The sequence below is a fragment of the Salvia hispanica genome, chromosome 6 (genome assembly GCF_029641045.1).
Source record: "Salvia hispanica isolate PSC_SH4W2 chromosome 6, Shi_PSC_v1, whole genome shotgun sequence".
Taxonomy (NCBI): domain Eukaryota; kingdom Viridiplantae; phylum Streptophyta; class Magnoliopsida; order Lamiales; family Lamiaceae; genus Salvia; species Salvia hispanica.
In genome coordinates, this window is record NC_142697.1 from 2,696,260 (window position 1) to 2,719,718 (window position 23,459).

The 23,459-nt window shown below is 35.2% G+C and overlaps 1 protein-coding gene, 1 long non-coding RNA gene and 1 pseudogene across 2 annotated transcripts; all 3 read left to right on the top strand.

The window, feature by feature from the left end:
- Window positions 1–1,137: 1,137 nt before the first annotated feature.
- Window positions 1,138–3,141, top strand: LOC148923037 (uncharacterized). Its single transcript, XR_016132352.1, has 3 exons — window positions 1,138–1,711; window positions 2,538–2,640; window positions 2,808–3,141. It is a non-coding gene; the product is annotated as an uncharacterized LOC148923037 (long non-coding RNA).
- Window positions 3,142–6,174: 3,033 nt separating this feature from the next.
- Window positions 6,175–10,546, top strand: LOC125207826 (alpha/beta-Hydrolases superfamily protein). The gene is made up of 9 exons (XM_048107324.2): window positions 6,175–6,512; window positions 6,594–6,830; window positions 7,086–7,132; window positions 7,263–7,381; window positions 7,493–7,653; window positions 8,740–8,849; window positions 8,927–9,026; window positions 10,060–10,183; window positions 10,288–10,546. Exons 1-9 carry the CDS (start codon window positions 6,322–6,324, stop codon window positions 10,411–10,413), a joined length of 1,215 nt encoding a protein of 404 aa, XP_047963281.1. The 5' UTR covers window positions 6,175–6,321; the 3' UTR covers window positions 10,414–10,546.
- A 1,764-nt stretch (window positions 10,547–12,310) lies between these two features.
- On the top strand, window positions 12,311–14,611 carry LOC125205257 (tryptophan aminotransferase-related protein 1-like; annotated as a pseudogene).
- The last annotated feature ends 8,848 nt before the right edge of the window (window positions 14,612–23,459 follow it).

Consider the following 23,459-nt stretch of genomic DNA (forward strand, 5'->3'; position numbering starts at 1 on the left):
AAAAAACAAATTCTTCATTATGTTAAAGTTGTCTTATAGGCTTTTTTGCTATGATTAGCACATGTATACAAAAAGAAATGTTTGTTCTTTCCCTTTGGTTTACCAAAAATTGCCAATCCATGAGCATCTCTCTACAGGAAGATTTTTGTGGTCTGCTGACTCTGCTCATTTTGTTTTACATTAGTCCTTTCATGTGGAATCTAGAGTATGTACATTGACAAACTTAACTTTTATGCCGACATTTTTAACCACAATTTTCAACAGTAAAGGTTACTTACGTGATCAATTTTTTGTGAAGGCTACTTATGTGATCTTTGTTGTGTTTTCCTGAAATGTTTGCTATTTTCCTCAGTTGCTGTATGCTCTCTTATCTATTTAATTGTTTTTTTTGTTTTTGTGTGGATTTTTCACAATCTCGCTTTATCATGTGGGCAGATTCGTGCATTTGTGGACATGCTGATTGAAAGGCACATGAGAATGAAGCCAGGTGCAAAGTTGTGATATTTTGACAAAGATTAATTGATGCACCCGAACACAGGATTGAGAAGCTGTGTGGCTATTTAGTCATAGTTCAAGCAGTTTCTTACAGCTTGTGGCTATCCCCAAACGGAAGCTCTACTGGTATATGGTACTTGTGCCTGCATCTGTACTGAATGCATACAAAGATTGGGAAATAGCTATTATTGTTTGTCTAAATACGGCCAAATCATGACGACATAGCAATGCCCTTAAACATTAGATGGGTGTAATCAGATCTTATACACAATTTTTCATCTTCCAATTTAAAAGTTGGTCGATTGATGTGGAATACTTTTTTGGAACTCATTATGCTAACTTGTATTTTAAAGGTAGAAGCTGGAGACCCCTAACCTTTTTCTTCAGGCTCAGAAGAGAAATGAATTGTTTTGTGACTTGTAAAATGTGTACAGCTTAGAAATTTTTATGGAAACAAATATACAGAATTCTGTCACATAACCTGCTTATCTCTTGGCTACTCTTAGTTTAATTTGTTACCAGTTATAAATTCAAATGTGTATGCTTTCAAGGTTAAATTATGCTCTTTTCCTTGCTCATACAAAAGATAAACCATCTCTAATAATGATGATGTTTTGTTGCTCTTTTGTCTTTATATTTTGGAGTTCAAGACTCGGTGCTTGGAAAATATAGCTTTCTCCCCTTCTTTTTAAAGGTCAAATGTGTAAAAGGTAATGTTTTTGTTTATTACATTAATAATTATGTTATTTGCTTGTAAAGGGTAAGATTGCATGTTTGTTTATGTATTCAGTTGTTACTTCCATGAAAGTTTACTGGAAAAGACATATTTTATCCCCTATACTTCTACTTTTATGTCATTTCCTCCCTGTACTTCAATTTTTACAGTGTTGCTCCCTGTACTTTCATTATATATATCCTGCTCCCTTGTACTAAGTTTCTTTATGTTGATCTCTTGTGTAATTCCATTCATATGCATTTTATAAGTATATAGAGCAAATATGTGTGGATCCTGTTAAATATATACTAAATGTAATTGTGTTTGTTGCTACCTTGTATTTTTCAATAAATGATCCTCGTCTCTGAATGTATATTTTCTGAATCAGAGAACATATAAGGTGGCTATTGCTGACTTTATTATAAAATTCTGTTTGTTGTATTAGTATTAGCACAAGAACCTATTCCTTTCTCCAAGTTCTCCAAGCAAGCCCCCACCGAGGTATAAGAAAGGATAGGATAAAGAAAAATTCTAAGTGCTTGATGATTTACTGAACATAAACTGATGCAGTTTATATATTTTGCTTGCAGGTATGATGATCATAAATTCCTATCTTGCTGTGGTAGTCATTGGACTCTTTTGGGCTTTTAAATTTATGAGAGCTGAGATTGTTTGAAACATCTCGTGGCTCCTTCAATAAGGTAACTAAGAGCATCTCCGGTGGTGTCCTTCCCACTAGGACTTCTCACAAAAACCTCCTGCCACGTCACTAGGACTTCCCATCCCACTACACAATGTAGGACTTCCACTAGGACTTCCCGCAATAAAATAAAATCACAATTATTCAATTTATGCGTTTCAAATTTACAAAATTTAACGAGCCATATATATAGAGCCGTATTTATAGAGTTTTAAAAAATAAAAAATAAATAAAAATAAAAAAATTTAACTCGGACGTCCGACCGGGACGTCCAACCCCCTCCCCAATGGCAGACGTTTGGTAGGACGTCGCGAGGATATCCGAGGACATCCGACGGGCTAATGGGACGGGCGTGTCCGACCTTTTGATCCACAATGGCGGACGTCGGGTAGGACTTCCGCGACGTCCGCCGTTGGAGATGCTCTAACTATAATGCCTACACACCCTCTGACATCTAGCTCGCTAGCATACTTTTATATACTATTGCAGAAAATTGTTATACATCTACCTTATTCTGTTCACAAGATGTTTCACTGAAGCCATGGTTACTTTGATAGATCACCTCAATTCTGTTATGGAGTAAAGTTGTATTCTTGTTCATGGTTCTCTTGCATATGGTTCATCCAGGAGATATAATGAGCTGAGGGGTTCGGTAAATTGATAGAACATACTTGATGGGCTTGTGATAGACTGTTATCTGCTAGAAGAGGATCCATGCTTTCATTTGCAGGTAGATCAGTAGTATACAGACAGGATGCAGTCTTTGAAGCTTCCTCTCTACATTTTCCATTTATTTTCAACTTTGATTGGGCAAGGATAATTTATAAATTTATGTAAATTTGTTTAATGTCCCATGCTTGGGAGAAATAGCTCATCTCCATCTCCCTGTGGTTTTAGTTGGTGCAGGGAAAGATTGTTTATATTGGAAGGTTGTATGGTGCAATTCTTGCAGCTTGGTTAAGTATGTGTTGTAGTGGAGTACTACTTTGGCTTTCGAGGATTAAAGAATTTATTCTGCACTTGATGTGTTTGATTTACGAGAACGGATCCCCTTCTGTGGAGAAATCACAGCAGGGGCTGCTGTGTTAAAAACGACAGCGTTCCACCACTCTATCCCTCTGTCTGATTTCTGTACATGAATAAAAAAATGAAATCATTTAAGTTTTTCAAGTTATTCTTCCACACCAAAAAGCTATATGCAATTTTCTTTTTCTTTCAAAGCTTCTGATAAGCCACGAGTATTCAATTCAAATACAAAATCATCTATATATTTGTCTATTATTAATGCTTTGTAGAGATAGAGACTTTCTGTAGTGAAATAATCTATTTTCTCAAAATTATCTTCTCCCGAGTATATTATTGGTTTTGATTGTTATGGAGCTTGGTACTTAGTATCCAAATACTGAGAGGAACATAACATTGCATACATATTATGATTTCATGGTTACCTCATATATTTTCTTCTTTTTTTGGATTTTAAAGACCCTTGCAATAATTTGTCATTGATGAATTTGAGTTTAGACACTAATTTTAAGCCTAGAATTGGTATGGAATTTGATAGCTTAGATGATGCTTGGATGTTTTGGGTTCAATATAGAAGCAAAGTAGGATTCAGAGTTAGGAAATATTATTTTAACAAATGCAAAAAAACTGGTCGAACAACATCATATAAATATATTTGTTGCAAGGAAGGAGTGCATAAAAGAGATTCGAACATATTGTAAAGTAAGATTCATTGAGTAAAGTAAGACAAAAGAGATTCATTGAGTAAAAATCCTCGACTTGAGACTCGAACATATTGTAAAGTAAGATTGGGGTTGATTTATGTTAATGGTATGTATAAATTAAACGAGTTTATCGAAGACCATAGTCATCCTCTTCATCTCCCTGAGACAGTACATATGTTATCTTTTCAACGTTGCATTACAGATGTTCAAGCACATGAGATTGATTTGGCGGATGCTATTGGACTCAATCAGAAATCGTCTTTTAATTTGATGAGTAGACAAACTGGAGGAAGAGATTTAATTGGCATGCACACTACTTGAGACACTTAACTCCAAGAGACCTTTAATTGGATGTCTTAAGTCTTAACCACAAGATACCTACTTACCTTACAAACTAATCAAATGCTACAAATGATATAACTCCTCCACAAATGCTATTCATATATTTAGTTTATATCAGATCTGACGTAATATCCGGTTTTTTACTTTTTAAAGAATAACTAAGTTTCCATGTCCAAGTAAAATAAAAGAGAAAGAGTATGTGGGAAAAGAGAAAAATTGCAGTAATTAAAACTTAACAGCGACAACTTTTATAATTGAAATAACTATTTTGGAAAAGGCGTCGTTTTTAACACAGCAGCGAAAAGAAAGTAGGGAGTATTTGGGAAAAGATAGAAATTGCGGCTGAATATTAAAACGTCTTCAATTGAATTAAGAATTGTCGAAACGGCACCGTATTAGAGTGGTGGAACGCTGTCGTTTTTAACCCAGCAGCCCCTGCTGTGGAGAATCCACAGCAGGGGATCCGTTCCCTTTGATTTACTTTGGCTTTCGAGGATTGTCTCATGTTTAAAAGGTTTTTTTGGGGGTTTATTTTTGTATGGAGTATATCTTAATTCATCTAGTCTTGGCTTTTCTTTCGAATCAAGGTTATCATTCATTGTTATGCTCATTGATTCTTTTCCACAGCAGGGAATCCGTTCCCTTTAATTTACTTTGGCTTTCGAGGATTGTCTCATGTTTAAAAGGCTTTTTTTTGGGTTTATTTTTGTATGGAGTATATCTTAATTCATCTAGTCTTGGCTTTTCTTTCGAATCAAAGTTATCATTCATTGTCATGCTCATTGATTCAAGACTATTATTCAATTTATTAGTACAAGTTAATAACAAATTAAATACTTTAAAACTTGCTCTGATAAGTATCGTAAATTTAACTCTGGGACAAATCCTTAATCATGTTAAATTTTCTAGATTTAAGGGGTTGCCTACATCTTTTTCATCAATATACTACTCCCTCATCCCGCTTAAGATGACACGTTTTCTTTTTTAGTTTGTCCCAACTAAGATGATACATTTCATTTTTTTGGAAACTTTTTCTCTCTAATTAATACATCCAATCACTTTTTCTCACTCCTATTAAAACATTCATCTTTCTTTCTCTCTCTATTTTAATACTTACACACATTTTTTCTCTCTCCAATTAAACACTTTAACCAATAACTCATAAAATCTCGTGCCGGCCAATGAATGTGTCATCTTAGCCGGGACGAAGGGAATAGTAGATTAAACTTTAAAGTTCAAAATTGTCGTATATTTTTGGTCAAATAAATTTTGTCGGCCATATACATCCTACATTCAATTTCCCTTGACCCATAAAATAATCTATCTACGATCAAACTTTAAAAATTTGTCATTTATTTTCATTTACGTATGTTCCACATAATTTGTCACATTTAACATTTATAACTTGGTAGACGTTCCACTAATTCAATCTCGCTCATATTTTATTATAAAATTAATATATAAAAGTTATATCTATATTCTATTAACTTTTTCAACTCACTTTCCATTATATTTTTAAAAACCCGTGTAAAATTATTCCATAAAAAGATTATTCCATATTTTATAACTTTTTAGTGAATTTTCATTCTCTACAAAAAAATACTTTAATTTTTTTTTTATCTCTTTTATGTTATTAATTGTAAATTAAAATTTTTGGCATCTAAAAATATGTAGGAGTAGTTTTTTGTGCGACGAAAAATGTAGGAGTATGTTTAATTTCATATTAATTTCACAAAAAATTAACGATCAATCGCGTGTTTTGACCTGATTAGTACTCTCTTCGTCCCGCTTAAGATGACACGTTTTCCTTTTTAGTTTGTCCCAACTAAGATACACATTTCCTTTTTTGGTAACTTTTTCTCTCTCATTAATACACTCAACCACTTTTTCTTACTCCTATTAAAATATTCATCTTTCTTTATCTCTCTACTCTAATACTTATACACACATTCTCTCTCTCTAATTAAACACTTTAACCAACTCCTAAAATCTCGTGCGCCGGCTAATTAATGTGTCATCTTAGCCGGGACGGAGGGAGTAAGTTAAATATACACTAGAATATACCGTGGAGTATATTGTTTTGAAAAAAAGGTTAAATCTATATCAAAACATTCACTATGTGACAACAATTTTAGACTTTTATTATATTGAAAATCTTGCTCGACAAGTATGCCAATAGAAGGATCCACTGACCTTCGATTCCCAGATCAATTCAATCCTTCTCTCTTCTTTCACAGTCAACCTCTCATTTTCACACATAGCAGTAGTTCTATAAAATCTTCATTTATTCTTTTCAATTCATTTATTCTTTTCAGTTTTCCAATTAGAATTTTTTGAATCGTATGAGAACTGCCCTTCGCCGCTGGTCCAAATTGCCGCGAGATTTAGCTACTAAAATGGCAGAAGAAATCAACTCATCCACCGCCGCCTCCGCCTCCAAGACCCGCTCGCTCTGGCCCTCCGTTTTGCGCTGGATTCCGACCTCCACCGACCACATCATCGCCGCCGAAAAACGCCTTCTTTCTCTCCTCAAGTAAGCATACCTGCAATTTAACTCAATTATGCTAATTTCAAGTCTCAATCATCGGATTTATTATTCATTTCGATTCTCCAGAACGCCTTATGTGCAAGAGCAGGTCAATATTGGCTCCGGTCCGCCCGGTTCCAGAGTCCGCTGGTTCCGCTCGGCCAGCGACGAGCCTAGGTTTATCAATACGGTGACGTTTGATGCCAAAGAGGGCGCGCCGACTCTAGTCATGGTTCATGGATATGGAGCTTCTCAAGGCTTCTTTTTCCGTAATTTTGATGCCCTTGCAACGCGTTTCAGAGTAGTTGCAATTGATCAGCTTGGGTTAGTATATTTGATTGCTGATTTAAGAGTCATTGATATCAACTTGTTTTCTTAATTAATTTCTCGTTTATAGCATGCCATTGCTTAAATGGAGCATAGTTTGGTATAACAATTAACCTTGTTTTCTTTCCTTTTAATATTCCATCTTCGCAATCAAAGAGGAATAAGTTATATTTGGAGTATAAAGCTTCAGGAAATACATACTACAGTACATGTTAGCAATGTACTCATGTTTTTATCTCCATTTTCGTGCAGTTGGGGAGGATCCAGTCGGCCTGATTTCACATGTAAAAGCACTGAAGGTCTGTTTTTCTGGTTTCTGAAGTGGTGTCGAAATGAACTCTCAGTTCTGTTATTATTGCCGAGGATGATTTATCAAAGGAATTTTATTACTGTACAAAATCTTTAACATGGATATTATGTATGTTGTAGAAACTGAGGCATGGTTCATTGACTCGTTTGAGGAATGGCGTAAAGCGAAAAATCTTAGCAACTTTGTTTTGCTTGGGCATTCCTTTGGAGGGTATGTTGCTGCTAAATATGCGCTTAAGGTAGATCAGTGTTTTTTTTCTTTCTAGTACTATATACATCTTTAACAACTATCCAACTACAACCCTAGTCATTTGCTTTCGTCATTGATACCATTTACATGTTAATTGCAGCATCCTGAGCACGTTCAGCATTTAATTTTAGTAGGCCCTGCTGGATTCACATCTGAAACAGAACATAGGTCTGAGTGGCTTACTCGATTTAGAGCAACATGGAAAGGTGCCATTTTAAATCATCTCTGGGAGTCTAATTTTACACCTCAGAAGATTGTAAGGTATTTGATATTTTTGTCATAAACCTGTTAAACTGATGCTAGAACTATGATAAGCTTTATACTTCTCTACCTATTGGCTTGTTTTGTTTGTTACGCCTTTGTTGAGCTCCTTAAACTTCTTTTGAACCATGATTAACAATCGCAATATCTACCCCTAGAAGCCACTTTATATCTAGTGTTGTGGACTGCAATAGAATGTAATGGAACCTAGCTACTCCATATGTGTGTTAATGTGTGCTTAAATAGTGGTTATACTTTGCAAACTGAGATTACAGCACATGTCATGTCTCACTTTGATTATGTGTACACTTGGAAACCACAAACACAAAGGCTTAAATATTGATAGGTGAACTGTGTAGCATGCCAGGTTCAATGTAGTTAAGTATCACATGACTACCAGAAACACCAAGTCTACTTCTGACTGGTGAAATTGGTAATTTGTTATCCAGGACTATTGAAGAGCATGAGAACTCTTCTGTCCGAGTAAATTAATTTATTTGGAATGGCAAGGTTTTCTAATTACAAATCACCTTAAAATACATATATGTTGAATGGAGCTGTCAACACCAGAGAGAAGCCTCCAAGTCTTACTCTTTCTTTTGTCATGCTTAGACCTTAATGTACGATTCAACTTGGCTTGGTGGTGCCAATCTGGATAAACAAGGAAGGGGAAGGGACGGGACATTATTAGCCGTGATATTTAGATACTAGCTCTGAATTATGGCTACCATTTTTTTGGAGAGAATGAAAGCAGGAACATGGGGTATCATAGCAATGTAGGTTATGTATTGGTTAGGGTTTAATTAATTTTCTGGCTTTATTTGGGTTGTCATGATCCAAATAATATAAGAATATTCATCTCGCTGGCTGTGAAAAGTAGATTCTTTTGCTTGCCTAAACGCTTGTTCCTTGGCATCCTTGATAATCTTTCCAAGGTTTATTTTAAGAGTTCGAGTATAACCCCAGTCATGTGAAGGATGCTTTATGAAGGATGTTTTGGCTGCCTAATGCTATTATGCTTACTTCCTATTTCGATTAGAATTTTGATCTTAAATGACTGCTAACTAGCATTGTGTCCAAATGAAGAGGTTTAGGTCCTTGGGGTCCAGACCTGGTTCGCAAGTATACCAGTGCTAGATTTGGGTCATATTCAGATGGAAGTATATTGACTGAGGATGAATCAAGACTACTTACAGGTATTTTTTGTGTATCTCGAGTAATATAAAAAATTATGTATTATAATCTAATCTCAAGATGTTTCTTCTATTGGAAGATTATATATACCACACGTTGGCAGCTAAAGCTAGTGGAGAGTTGTGCTTAAAGTATATATTCTCCTTTGGAGCCTTTGCCCGAAAACCTCTATTGCAGTGGTGAGTTGATTATTTCTTAATTTCTTAAATTGGAAAAAAATTTGGAACAGCCACTCATGTATTCATGTTTGAATCTTGTCGCCATTCATAAAAATGGTTACCATCTAATGTAATGTGGTCTTGCATATACAGATTGCAATTTACTTGCGAAGTTGCACTACCTTCGGATCATGTTTGTTATATTGTTCACATTTAAATTTATCCACCTGCCACCTATACATCTGAACTGCCTACCCTCCTCTTAGTCTACTTTCACCCCTCCTCCAGTAAGGAAAAACTCTCTCTCTCAGCCGTAGATGCAGTCAATTCCAAAAACTTCCCCACCACTATCCTAGTTATAGAATAATAGAACTTTCTAAAGAAAAATGTAATTCAATTTGCATATATGTGAAAATCGCTAATGTTTTGTACTCGGATAGGATAAGTCCTTGCTAGTTAATACCCCCCCCCCCATCCATCGCTACTGATAGGATAACTTCATGTTGAGAACATCATCTTCACCATAGCAGCACAGTTATATTTTGGTTCTTGGGAACTTAGGTAATACCTAAATAGATCCTTGGGGTATAAATAGGTGTACATAATGCTGGGTCGATGGCAGGGGGTAAGAGCACACTGCACAGTCTCTCCTCTGAGTCGAAGGTAGCATACCACATACATGCGATCTTCAAGTGTCTATGATCTCTGCAAAGTATCTTCCCTTAGCTGTTGATTCATTACCTTAATCCTGCTGATCCATTAGCTTCTATGCAATGAGCTGTGGCTGTGCTCAGTGTGGCCCAAAATTGAAGGATGAACCACCAAAATAGGAAGGAGAGAATAGGAGAAATATTGTCCCAGCAGATGAGAAACAACATTAGGGAGGGAGGAAAAGGAAATGAGAGATTGAAATTGGTCAGAATATTTGGGATTAGAGAAAAAACAATGCTGACTAGTTTGCGATTATTACATCATTTACATACTACAATGTTTGTTCAGCATTTTGTTTTCCCTTTTCCAATCTCGTGTTTAAGAACCCCACTTTTTGGTACAGTGCTTCTGAATGGAAGGTCCCGACAACATTTATATATGGCCATCAAGATTGGATGAACTACCAAGGAGCACAAGAAGCACGCAAGCAAATGAAGGTTCCATGTGAGATTATAAGGGTTCCTCAGGTTGCTTTCTCTCCTTGTTACTCAGACGAGTAGAATTTTCTTCGTTCATACTCTTCCTCTTCATCTAATTGCATGAAAAAAATATGATTCGGACTTCCTTGCAGGCTGGACACTTTGTATTTATCGACAACCCCAATGCATTTCTTTCAGCTGTGTTTTATGGATGCCGCAAGTTTTTCCCGTACACCCCGGGCAGTAACAATCTCCCAGAAGGCCTAGAAACTGTTTAGAGGAAGGAGCGTAGGGTTTCTTTTCACTTGTATTTTGTTGTAATACCAAATAAATGACTGTTCCATCACATTCATGAATCATTCATTTGTAACTATCATGTATAAGGTAATTTATAAAAATATGATTTGAATATCTGTTGTTGGTTAAACACTCATGGAACGATTAGTGCTCAAAGATTGTAGGGGGTATTTCTTTTCTAGTTCCGGGCTAAAATTTAAGTTCCATAAGTCTTCTGGGCTTTTTTTAAATTCCGATTTTGGGAGAGACGAATGACCCTCATGCGTCACCAAATTAATGAAACGCACTACAGTCATGCGTTTTATTGAAAGACGCATGACCTTCATGCGTCTATCAAATTTTGCATAATTTTGTTAAATGAGGTTGTACATTGAAAGACGCATGAAGGTCATGCGTCTTTCAATAAAACGCATGACTGTAGTGTGTTTCATTAATTTGGTGACGCACGATCCTCATGCGTCTCTCCCAAAACCGGAATTTAAAAAATGTCCAGAAGACTTATGGAACTTTTCGTGTTTGTAGCACTCGTAGAATTCCAACGAAGGGGAAGGGTTCGACAATGAGCACTTAACCACCCCCACCTCGACTCCCAAACCACTCTTATCCAGAGAGCCACTGGTGATATTTCTTGACTATTTGCAGCTTAGAATCGACTTTTTCATTTTGCCTTTTTTAAACACACAACGATAAGCATTTTGTTTGATAAATTGCTGGGCTGGTATGGTTTATGAAGCTGTGGAATCCCTGCAACAGACCTTACACATAATCATGATGATCTCATCACTCCTGTTAAACAACAAATTATATCCATCCACGACAAAGCTGTTGTCTTGCAGTTCAATCTCAAACGATTTCCTGATAAAGAAACAATAAGGGAGGTATCAAATGCAACTGAAGAGATTATTGTCCGACTTTCAGATTAGTTAGGGGAATTGGCTGAGGAGCTCGATTCAACTGTTGGATATGTGGTTTACTACAGCATGATCTACGGCGTGAGTGATTCTCCTGCTGTTAGTTCATCATCAAGATCTGCTCTGAAGAATCAAGTTGAAGATCTCGCGCTTGCAATAAATACAAATGTGTTTATGATGATCCAACGATCATGGACCAATATGATATTCGAGCTTGGGTCACAATATCACAAGATTATAGTATAGCAAGTATTCTCTCACAATTACTAGCTTCGCTCAAAGGAAAAATAGATCGAGTTGGAAGGGATTCATTGAAGGTAATCGAAGCAGAGAAGCTTGAAATTTACAAAATCTTATCGGAGAGGAGGTATCTCATAGTAATGGACGATATTTGGAGTGTGGAAGCTTGGGATCAGAGGGAGTAGTTCACTGACGAACGATGTAAAATGTTTGTTAATAGTATATCATTAAATGTTGTCAGAAAACCTTTTCGATAAAAATCTAGTTTTAGCATTTGTGCTGCACTGAGTTGTTTGTCGTTATTGACGCACGTACCAAATCTACAGTAAAAAAGTAAATAATTTATGTCGTTAGCATACAAACTAGCTCCATAAACAATCAACTAGAGAATATCAATCATTTAAAATTACCATAAGAATTTGAGTTGTAACTGCAGAAATCATCAACTTTATCAACTCTTTGTAGTTTGTATGAAAATACAAACATTGCCCATATTTTATGTCTGTCAACCTTTTTGAGTTGTAACTGAAAATATAAGTCTTTGGACAGATTTCGTGCGTCTTCAGTTAAATCATAATATTTGAAGAAAACAACAAATATGTGATATAATCCCATCTGAATGCAACCCTTGTAAATAGGGAATCAAGAAGCCCCAAAAAATGTGTCAACTGAGAGATTTCAAATTAAATCAAACTAGCTAGAACATTGTACAAAAAAAAGAAGGGAAATGGTGGGCACTGAAGCCGCAGTTGTGATCGATAGCTCCGTCCCTTCAACGGTTGCTGCTTCTGTGGCAGTGGCTGCTGAGGTTGAAGTGATCAAAAATACCGAGTCGAAGCTCACTAACCTTGACCAGCAATGCATTCTCGATTTTGATAAGTATGCATTGTTTTTATTTTTCTTCATTTCTGTTTTATGGTCTCTCTTTCTGTGCATTGGTGTGTTTTTTCACACATTGTGTGCATAACCTACTAAGTACTATATTTCGGTGTGTGTTGAGCGTGTTTTAACATTTGTGATGCACAAGTTTTTTTGTCGTTATTGACACGCGTACCAAATCTATGATAGAAAATAAATAATTTATGTGGTTAGCATACAACCTAGTTCCTTAATTAGAACATAAACAATCAAATCAATCATTTTAAATTACATACCATAAGAATTTGAGTTGTAACTGCCGAAATCATCAACTTTCACTAATCTTTGTAGTTTGTATGAAAATACAAACCTTGCCCATATTTTATGTTTGTCAACCTTTTTGAGTTGTAACTGAAAAATTGAATCTAAGGACAGATTTCATAAGCCTTCAGTTAGCATAATAATACTTGAAGAAAACAACAAATATGTGATATATTCCCAAACCCCTATAAATAGGGAATCAAGCAGCCCCTCAAACTAGTTAGAATTTTCTTGAGAAAAAAGGGAAAATGGTGAGCACTGAAGCAGCAGTTGTGATCGATAGCTCCGATCAAAACTACCGAGTCAATGCTCACTAACCTTAATCAGCAATGCATTCTTGATTTTGATAGGTATGCTCTGTTTTTATTTTTCTCCAGTTTTGCTTCTGTTTAGTTTTTTTTTTTGTTTTGTGGCCTCTCTATTTGTGCATGTAGTGTGTGCGCATTTGTGACACATTGTGCACATTCAGTGTGTGTTGAGATTGCTGCATGTGTACATTTTTTCTGTACGGATGTCTTGAGAAATTAAAAATTGTGGAATAATAATATCCCCACCATGTACGAGGCCTATTGGAAATCACCATTTCAGCTTCCGAAGCCCTCAGCTACTTCGCCAACCCCAAGAGCTTCTGCTGGTTTATGCTGCCTAAACTCGAGCAAGAAATCAAGAATCTCCACAATTATGTCGGAAATGCCGTCGTGGAAGTTCGCCACATCGTGGTGGGGAACGGCTCCAGCCAGCTCATCCAGGCTGCCCTTTACGCCCTTGCTGAACCCCTCGACCCCCCAAGCCCCATCAACGTCGTGTCCGCTGCTCCCTTTTAAAATCCTCATCAATTGAAATGTTTGTCATTGATTGTTTCATATTGCTGCTAATTTGGATCTGAGATTAAATCTTTGTTGATTGCAGTGCTATCCGCAGATAGCAGACTATGTTAGATCTGGGTTGTTTAAATGGGGAGGCGACGCCCATGCTTACGATCAGCCTTACATCGAGATGGTCAATGGCTAACTAAGGGGCCCTGTTGTGAATAAGGCCAATGGCATGCTCGTTCATGACCTTGCATACTATTGGCCTCAGTACATGGCCATCACGAGCCTGCAGATCATGACATCATGCTTTTCACCGCTTCCAAATGCACCGGAGGACAAGCGGGGTTCGAGGATCGGGTAGAGGATCTAATTATAATGCTTTGGTTTTCATACAAAGAAGTGCTCTTTTGTTGATGTGTTTCTATATATATGTGGCTAGTTTCATTTTCCTTTTTTAGTGTATGTGAAGATGGGCGATAGTGAAGGACTCGCACGTGGCAAAACAAATGGTGAGGTTCTTGGAGATCAGCACCATCGGGGTATCCAAGGAAGCTCAGCTCAGAGCTATTAGCATCTTGGAGATTATCTCCACCAACAGCTACTCCACTAATTTCTTCGAGTTCGGGCAGTTTGTGATGGCTGGGCGATGGAAGAAGTTGCGAGAAGCTCTCGAGGGAACTGATGTGTTGCAAGTCCCCGATTTCCCTCCTCGACACTGCAACTTCAGAAACTATAAAGAATGCAATCCAGGTAAAGAAGTCCAGTGATTGTTAGACTTTGTACATTCGCGTTAGCGAACAATACTTATGATATTGTCTGTTTTGTTTTGAACAGCTTATGCCTGGATGAAGGCCCAAGAGGGCATAAATCTTGAAGAGGTGATGAAAGAAGAGAGTATTCGAGTGCGAGGAGGCGGGACTTTCGGGTGCCCTAGCAACTATGCTAGGCTTAGTATCCTTGGCAGGGATAACGACTTTGATCAATTTCTGAAGAGGCTTCCCTCAATTTTTAAACGCCTAGCTAATTCAAAGTTTTAATCATCTCCTGCGTATGAGCTTTAGTCTTGCACTCCCCTCATCTGTTTCCGCCATGCGGTGCAGTGATTTTCAATATTCAATCATCATGGTTTTTGTAATCCCAGAACTTGTAAGGTTACTGTTCTGGTTGGTGTTTTGTGTAATTGGTGTTCTATAACAACTCAGTTATAATAATACAATGAAGAAACTCAACTTGTGCATCAATCTGGAAAATTGACAATTATTAATTAAGTTTGAGAGCATAAACAAACGACAATCAGCACGATGAGTAACCTCGCAACTGCAGCCCGAAGAGAGGGTTGGCCATTGAGGTGCAACCCAAAGATCATGCGGCACCTCAAAAGCCAGCCCAAAACAAAAAATATTTATTTTTCTAAAAATCCACAAAATTTGACAAAACTTAGTAAATTCATAGGCAATTAAATGAATTAATCCAAAAAGATTACAATTTCTCCCACAGACAAGACAACCAAGAGATAGTATGGGTGCTTCTCCTATAAGGGTCCGTTTGTTAGAATTGGTGAGGTTTTAATGAGTTTACGGATAAAAGCTTTTCCCATATTGTGTGATAGTCTTTTCCGGATTATACATTGTTTGGTACAAATTGCCCACATTAAGAAAACTCATTAACGTGTGTTTAGTACAAGCCTTTCTACAAATTGCCACATGTGTAAAATGATAGAAAATGACATTAATGATGACCCTAAATTCAATAGTGAAATGTTCATACTTCATCTGAAAAAAATGGCGGCTGCAGCCTTCTCTTTTGTGCCATCACTTCTCTCGACCTCCATGATCCGAGGCGAAGTGGCGGTGAGCAAATGGATCAATATAAGCTCCAATATTGCTCGTTACAATCATGGCAACACATTCTTCTCGTCCTCCTTCATCGCCTCCAAATGGGCCTATCTGGAGGCGGGTGTGGAACTCCTTCAAATTGCCATGGACTGCAGCCTCCGGCTCTGCACAACTACTCGTTGCAGTAGACGGGAACGACACAACTGCTGCATTTGAACAGTCACAGACTCTTCTCACGGCTAAAGAGTCAGAACTGGTAGAAGAAAAATTAGAGATCCAGCATTTAAAGTCTGAACTGGTTTCTCTTCAACTTATATTGAAGCAGAAAAACTTGGAACTCTCAGATGCAAAAGAGATGCTGGAGGAACTCAATCATCAGATTGTTGAACTCAAAGGGATTTTGTCCAGCCGAGAAGAGGAGCTCATTGGAGCTGTGTCCAAGCTCAAGGAGAAGGGCCAACATGTCCTAACAATGCAACATGAACTAACCAATGCACAGTTAAAATTCTCTGAAGCTGAGGCTGTGGTAGGAAAGATTGTAGATCACACTATTGAAGTAGTTCTATCATTCAACGACCTAGGATACTGCGCACTAATCCCAACTGATAAGGAAAACCATGGTTTGTCATCTCCTTTGCTAGATAGGCTGCCTGATAGCTCCAAGTGGCAGGTGAAGCAAAATTCTGGCGCAAATCCTTTCCAAAATGACAGACACAACTCTGTGCGAACCAGGTGCAAATCCTCTCCAAAGCACTACACTTCACTGAAGAAGAAAATCACATTAATCAACACTAAGCACACACTACTTGGATAATTCTTAACCAAACAATAAGACAATATGTGGTTGAAACTAATACAACGCTAAGACATCAAGTTAATCCAAAATTCTCAAATTCGATTGATTTATTTTTAGATATAACATTCACCACAACAATTCCAATTTCTGATCAAACATTCGAACACCTGCGTACACCATTCGAACAGCACCAAGAATGGATAGACAAGAGCAAATATCAACATAACATACTCAGTAGTCACCTATGAGCTTCTTTAGTAGACTAGTAGATAAGAACCGGACCGGCAAGCGAACCGGTATCAATACTGGTTCACTGGTTCAACCGATTCATTGGTCGAACCGTTTTACTGTTACAAATACATATATTATATATATAAATACAAAATATATAAAATTTAGTAAGTAATAAATTATAATTAGCAATAATATACTCCAATAATAAAAACACACTATTAAATTTTATGTATAACAGATTATTAAAATAAGTGAATGATAAAATTTAAATAATCTTCTTATCAATACATAAATTATTAATTAGTGTAGCTAAACAAGTACATATTATATATAAAAATAGATAAAATTTATATTAATTCAAAAAAAATTATATGATGAAATAATACTATAGCAATTATATAAAATTAAACATGGATTCGTAGTTAATTTGGATAAAAATATATATTAATATTATTAGTTATTACATATAAATAAACACGAATTGTTAGTAAGTTTGATAATATTTAGTAAATAATAAACTTTAACAATCTTAGGTATAATTAATTATATATATAATATAAACAAAATTTAATGACTAACAAAATATAGTTAAAATTTAGTGAGGGATAATTAAAATTGGACAAAAATTATGTTTAATGTATGAGAATAATTAATGTTCATGATAGACCTCTAGCCTCATATTTTATATAATTTTAAACAAGCCATTTTAAACATACAAAACCGGTTTCCCATTCCCGGCCCAATCGGTTTCATTGGTTCAAAGCGGACAGACATGCTCACGGTTTTTAGGGGTGAATTGAATCGGATCATTCACCAGTTCGCGGTCCAACCGATCGGTCCGGTCCGATTTTTAAAACACTACGACAAACAGAAAGAAAATAAAAGCTAATACATTGTATATTTATGAAGACTAATATAATCAATATTAACGTAGCAAAACATCAAAAATACAAGATGCATTTTCAATTCCGTAACTCTCTTTATTTAATTGTATCGAACAATTAGTAGTATATTGAATTGGCATATAGTACTATATAAAAGTGTATCTATACATATATAAAAGGGGAGTTTTGGGGGTATTTACGTAATAACTATTAGAATTTTAGGGGTATTTATGAAATAACCATTTAAGCTTAAAGCTATAATTTCTGATATCATAATCTAGCCATTTAAGAATAAAACCGATTACTATATAGATGTTGCCTTCCACATTTTGTAACTGCATGCCATGAAGATTTAAAATAAATTTAGCTTGGCAGTTACACTATTAAAAAATTTGTAACTGCTAGAATTGTGTTAATAATAATTATGTTCATTTGTTCATACATGTATCATTCAGCTTTATAATTGACGCGGATATTACTATAATCTATACATATATAAAAGGGGAGTTTTGAGGGTATTTATGTAATAACTATTAGAATTTTAGGGGTATTTATGAAATAGCCATTTAAGCTTAAAGCTATAATTTCTGATATCATAATCTACCCATTTAAGAATAAAACCTATTACTTTATAGACGTTGCCTTCCACATTTTGTAACTGCATGCCATGAAGAGTTAAAATAAATTTAGCTTGGCAGTTACACTATTAAAAAATTTGTAACTGCTAGAATTGTGTTAATAATAATTATGTTCGTTTGTTCATACATGTATCATTCAGCTTTATAATTGACGCGGATATTACTATAATTATTATCATAATTTCTAAATTAGTTATAAATGTGCATGACGCCAAGAACGTGTAGTAACGGTTACTAATAGTTATAATATTGTATTCCATGGAAGGTGTGAAATGATTCAAAAAAATAACTCCCACCCGTTTGGAAAAATCTAATATTTTGCCTCCATTCAATCTCTTACACATGCAAATAAAGAGAAACCTAAGTTAATAACAAATTTAATTTTAACCTAAGTGGAGAATTTGAAAAGTTTTAAAAGAGCCTCATATTTCATTTTTTGCCCTATAAATATGACATTTGATCTACTCACACATGCCTACTTACCTTATACAGTTCAAACTTCATCTTTTTGTTCTTCCCATGAATAGCAAGGTTGATACCATGGTACTATTCCACACCTTGCTCAATGATCTAGAACTAACGAAAACTGATTCGATTATCAAGGTTCGTTGTATCCATGTCTATGAAGTTACCGCTCCTAGAGCCAGAGAACCAATGTCGTGAGTTTAGTATGTGCGCTTCACGATCGAATGGTATATTGTTTTATGCTTTTTCGTTATGTTTGTTTTTAAATGCTTCTCTGTTTTTAAATGTGTGTGTAGACGGATTGTAAAGGCTTCTCTGTTTTTAAATGAGCAGCGAAATATTTTGGAAAATGATCCTAATTAGTACTTTTTGGGCTTATAAATATGTTGGGTTGTCCTTTATGTTAACACAACAAACGAGGCAATAGACAACCTTTTTATGTATAAACATGAGAGCATGCGGTGATTGATAATGAAGAACTTGAGCTTGGCGAGAATGGATATGTGATCCGAGAAGATTGAGCCTTTGTTGGCTAGCAAAAGACGCTAACACCGAAACTATATTTGCAATCCGAGAAGATGGATCCTTTGGATACTAGCAAAAGAGGACAACTCCACAACTATATTTGCAATTGTTTATCTCTCTTATCTCCTTTTTTTTCAATGGAAGGGAAGGGAAGGGAGAGAGATGATGTTGAAATGAGGATTGTGTTCATGCATTTGTTGTAGTGGTGGGTGCTATTTTTTTTTCCTTCTTTTATTATTTTTTGTTTTTGATTATGTGTTTTAGTTGTCCTTAACTTTTTTGTACATGCACCCAAAATATATTAATGATTTATTGGCACATGTACTGGGACTATATGTACATGAACGTTCCTACTTATTTATTAATAATTTCAAAAAAAAAATATCAAAAAATATATATTTTATATATATATATAAAAGGAGAGTGTTGGGAAAATTAAAAAAATAATGTCATTGTTGTTAATTTAAATGCATATTATAACAATAAAACTATATAATACTCCATATGACATGATATTTATAATAATGTTAGCTATTTTATAGTATTAGTATTGTGGTTTTTTTATGTAATCTTTAAATGTTAATAATATATTTAATAGTATATTTTTATTTTAAAGTTAGTGAAATTTGTATTCAATTTTTAGTATATTTAATATATAAATACAATTAATAATAAAAAAATTGTGTTAAATTATTTACTTTATGAAGTTGTTGTAGTAGGATATATCATGGGCTTGAAAGAATTATTAAAGAGGTAGCTTAGCCGTTTAACATAAATATGATATCTAAAAACTGTTATAAAATTAGATGCACAAAATTAATGACAAATAATTTATTGATTGACAATTAATATTATTTAGTGCCAATTTCATTTTTAATTTTTGGAATTGATGAGATTAATGAAAATAATGGTATTTAAATAATTAAATGCATAATCATGATAATGTAAATGGAATAATGGTATTTAAATATATAAATAATATAGTACTACATGTTTTGAGCTTTTTTTCCTATTACAAGAAGATTGATTTGAGTAGTAAAAGTGAACTAAACGTTGATTGACTTGCAACTTTAGTGGCACAATCTTTTACATTGTTCTACCACGTTTCTACTTAGTTACGTTAATTGTACATTATAAGTTAAATGCGCATATTAAATTATATGAATAAAATATAAATAATTTAATTTAATTTTCGGCTCCAATAAAAAATACCATTGGGTGAATAGATGCTTAAATGAATGCAAGCAAGATTTTTTTTGGTTTACCGTTCACATAGCCCTATTGTAAGACACTTTCTTGATATGAGTATATAAACATATTTACAGCCAAGATTCAGGTAAAAAAACTTCTACTATCAGTAAGGATTAGCAAGTAGGCCAACCCAATGTAATGGAATATATCGAATACAGATCTAAAACCTCCAAAATAGAATAAGTGATCACCAAAGTAAAATTGAACTGTGATAGAGGGAGAATTTTATTGATATATGGATCATTTGTTGGTCATGATGAGTATATTTTAAAGTTAAGGGTTTAGGATTTAGATTTCAAGGTTTGGGTTTTTAGTGTATAGGGTCACTATATTGGGATGAAATGAAGCTCGACTAGAAAGTGTCTCACCAGTGCAATCTTAAATTATAGCTTTTGATAAATAATATCTTAAATCTCATTAGGAGAAGTGGTAATTATACATTACTTAGGTTTTTTTGTTTTGTGTGATGTAAATTTGCTTTATTTTTTAGTCTCACGGTCAGAGTTATTTTTCTATTTTACAAAAATAATGTACAATATTATTTTTCACGTATTTATATTTTAGCTGAATCTCAACATAATCACATTAATCAACACATATTTGTGGTGACATTTTAATAAAATGTGTTGACATTTAAAATTTATGGAATTTTAAATGAATGCTTAAATGAATGCAAGCAAGATTTTTTTTTGTTTACCGTTCACATAGCCCTATTGTAAAACACTTTCTTGATATGAGTATATAAACAGTTTTACCGCCAAGATTCAGGTAAAAAACATCTACTATCAGTAGGGATTAGCAAGTAGGCCGACCGAGTGTAATGGAGTATATCAAATACAGATCTAAAACCACCAAAATAGAATAAGTGATCAACAAAGTAAAATTGAACTGTGATAGAGGGAGAATTTTATTGATATTTGGATCATTTGTTGGTCATGATGAGTATATTTTAAAGTTAAGGGTTTAGGATTTAGATTTCAAGGTTTGGGTTTTTGTGTATAGGGTCACTATATTGCGATGAAAATGAAGCTCGACTAGAAAGTATCTAACCAGTGCAATCTTAAATTATAGCTTTTGATAAATAATATCTTAAATCTCATTAGTAGAAGTGGTAATTATACATTCCTTAGGTTTTTTTGTTTTGTGTGATGTAAATTTGCTTTACTTTTTAGTCTCATGGTCAGAGTTATTTTTCTATTTTACAAAAATAACGTACAATATTATTTTCACGTATTTATATTTTAGCCGAATCTCGACATGATCACATTAAAATGTCAACACATATTTGTGTTGATATTTTAATAAACTGCGTTGACATTTAAATATCAATGTCAATATAATATATTAAAATATCAACTTAAGTTTACGTTGACATTTCAGTATCGTCGTGTTGACATTTTAATACATTGCATTGATGAATTATCAAATTAGCAATTTAAGAAAAATTAACAACGGATTACACCCCTATGGTCATATTTATTAAAAATATGGAAATGTACATTGATTTTTTTTCTATATTTATGTACAATTTTCAATATTATCATTATATAATACAGTGAAATTTTCTTATCTCAAATTTGTGACACAAATTGTTATAAACTCATCATTTGTATATCACAACTTTATTTTAATAAAATTACTACTTTAATCGAATGTATCATTGATATTAATTATTAAATACATTATAATTTTAGACCTCATATAATTTTATTATTTAAAAAAATATTTCATATTTGAAGAGAATAAAGTGGACCGTGCATAGTTAATTTGTTATTAATGTTATCATGTAAATTAATTTATAATCTTAAATCAATGTTTAAAATACCTTAGTCCGTGCATAGCACGGGTGTGATACTAGTTGGCATAAAAGTTAAGAGTCATTAGTATAGAACTAAAGAAATATACTGTATATAAAACAAATGTTTCAAATATGTACTCCCTCCGTCCCATTAAATATGCAACATTTGTTTTTCGGTACAAGATTTTATATAGTGGTGTTTTGTGAGTTAATGAAGAGAGAGTAAAGTAAGAGAGAAGTAAAAGTAGAGAGAGTATTGTTCTCATTTTTAAAAACGTTTCATTTTTAATGGGACAGACCAAAAAGGAAAAAACGTTTCATTTCTAGTGGGACAGAGGGAGTATTAGTTTGGATTTTTATGAAAAAATAGTTTAGTGAGATTTATTAAAGAGTTTATGTGAAAGCTTTGTCTTATTATTAAAAATAAAGTCAATTTCTTTGCAAAGTGTAAGGGCATCCGCAATGGGGCGGACGATGCGACGGACAATGCATCGTTCGTCGCATCGTCCGCCACTGCAGCATCGCGGACGATGGGTTACCCATCGTCCGTGCTCGATACATCTTCCGTGGACGATGCGTGGAGGATACTCATCGTCTGCAACTGTGGACGACGCGGACGATGGGTCACATACAATGCGACGCGTTTCCGTTTTTTTTAATTTTATTAAATTTTCAAAACTTATATATTCCTCTCATTTCACTTCATTTTTCACTTCACTCTTCACTCTCAAATTCATTACATTTTCTACATTTCAAGCAAAATGGATTCCGGAGATTCTCTGAATAGTCCGATGTTCGGTGGTGCACGATGGCCGGGTACAGAACCCGACGAATATCGGCCATTCGACACCAATGCCGAGTATGATCCCGACTTCAGCACCGATTCGTACGAGTTGTCCGACATGGAGCCTTCTCCCCACCGCCCCTCCTCCGCCGCCGCACCTCGCCGCTGCATCTGGGTCCGCCACCAAGAAGAAGCGGACTAAGGCACGAGCCCAGAAGTTGCCTACCACGGAGGTGTGTGAAGAGTTCGCCCCGGGAATGACGAACTACTCCGACCCCGAATCCATCGTCTTGACGAGATGTTGGATTGATGTTTCGGAGGATCCAGTGTACGCCAACAACCAAAAGGTGACTGCGTATTGGGAGCGCATCGCCGAGAAATACAACGCGGCCAAGCTGGCGTACGTGTACAAGCGCCAACGGGAGCAGCTCCACAAGCACTGAGATCAAATAAAGAAGCAGGTAAATTTGTTCACGGGGGAGTACGAGAAGTGCGAGAGGGAGCAGGCCAGTGGCGAGAGTCTCGCGGATGTGCGGGACAAAGCGATGCAGTCGTACATTTCATTGTACGGCGATTTCAAGCACTACCAATCCTGGGCGCTGTTGAGGGACAAGTAGAAGTTCGTTGGTGGTGTGATTCCCCAATCGACGGCGGCGGCGAGGAGGGCGTCGAAGC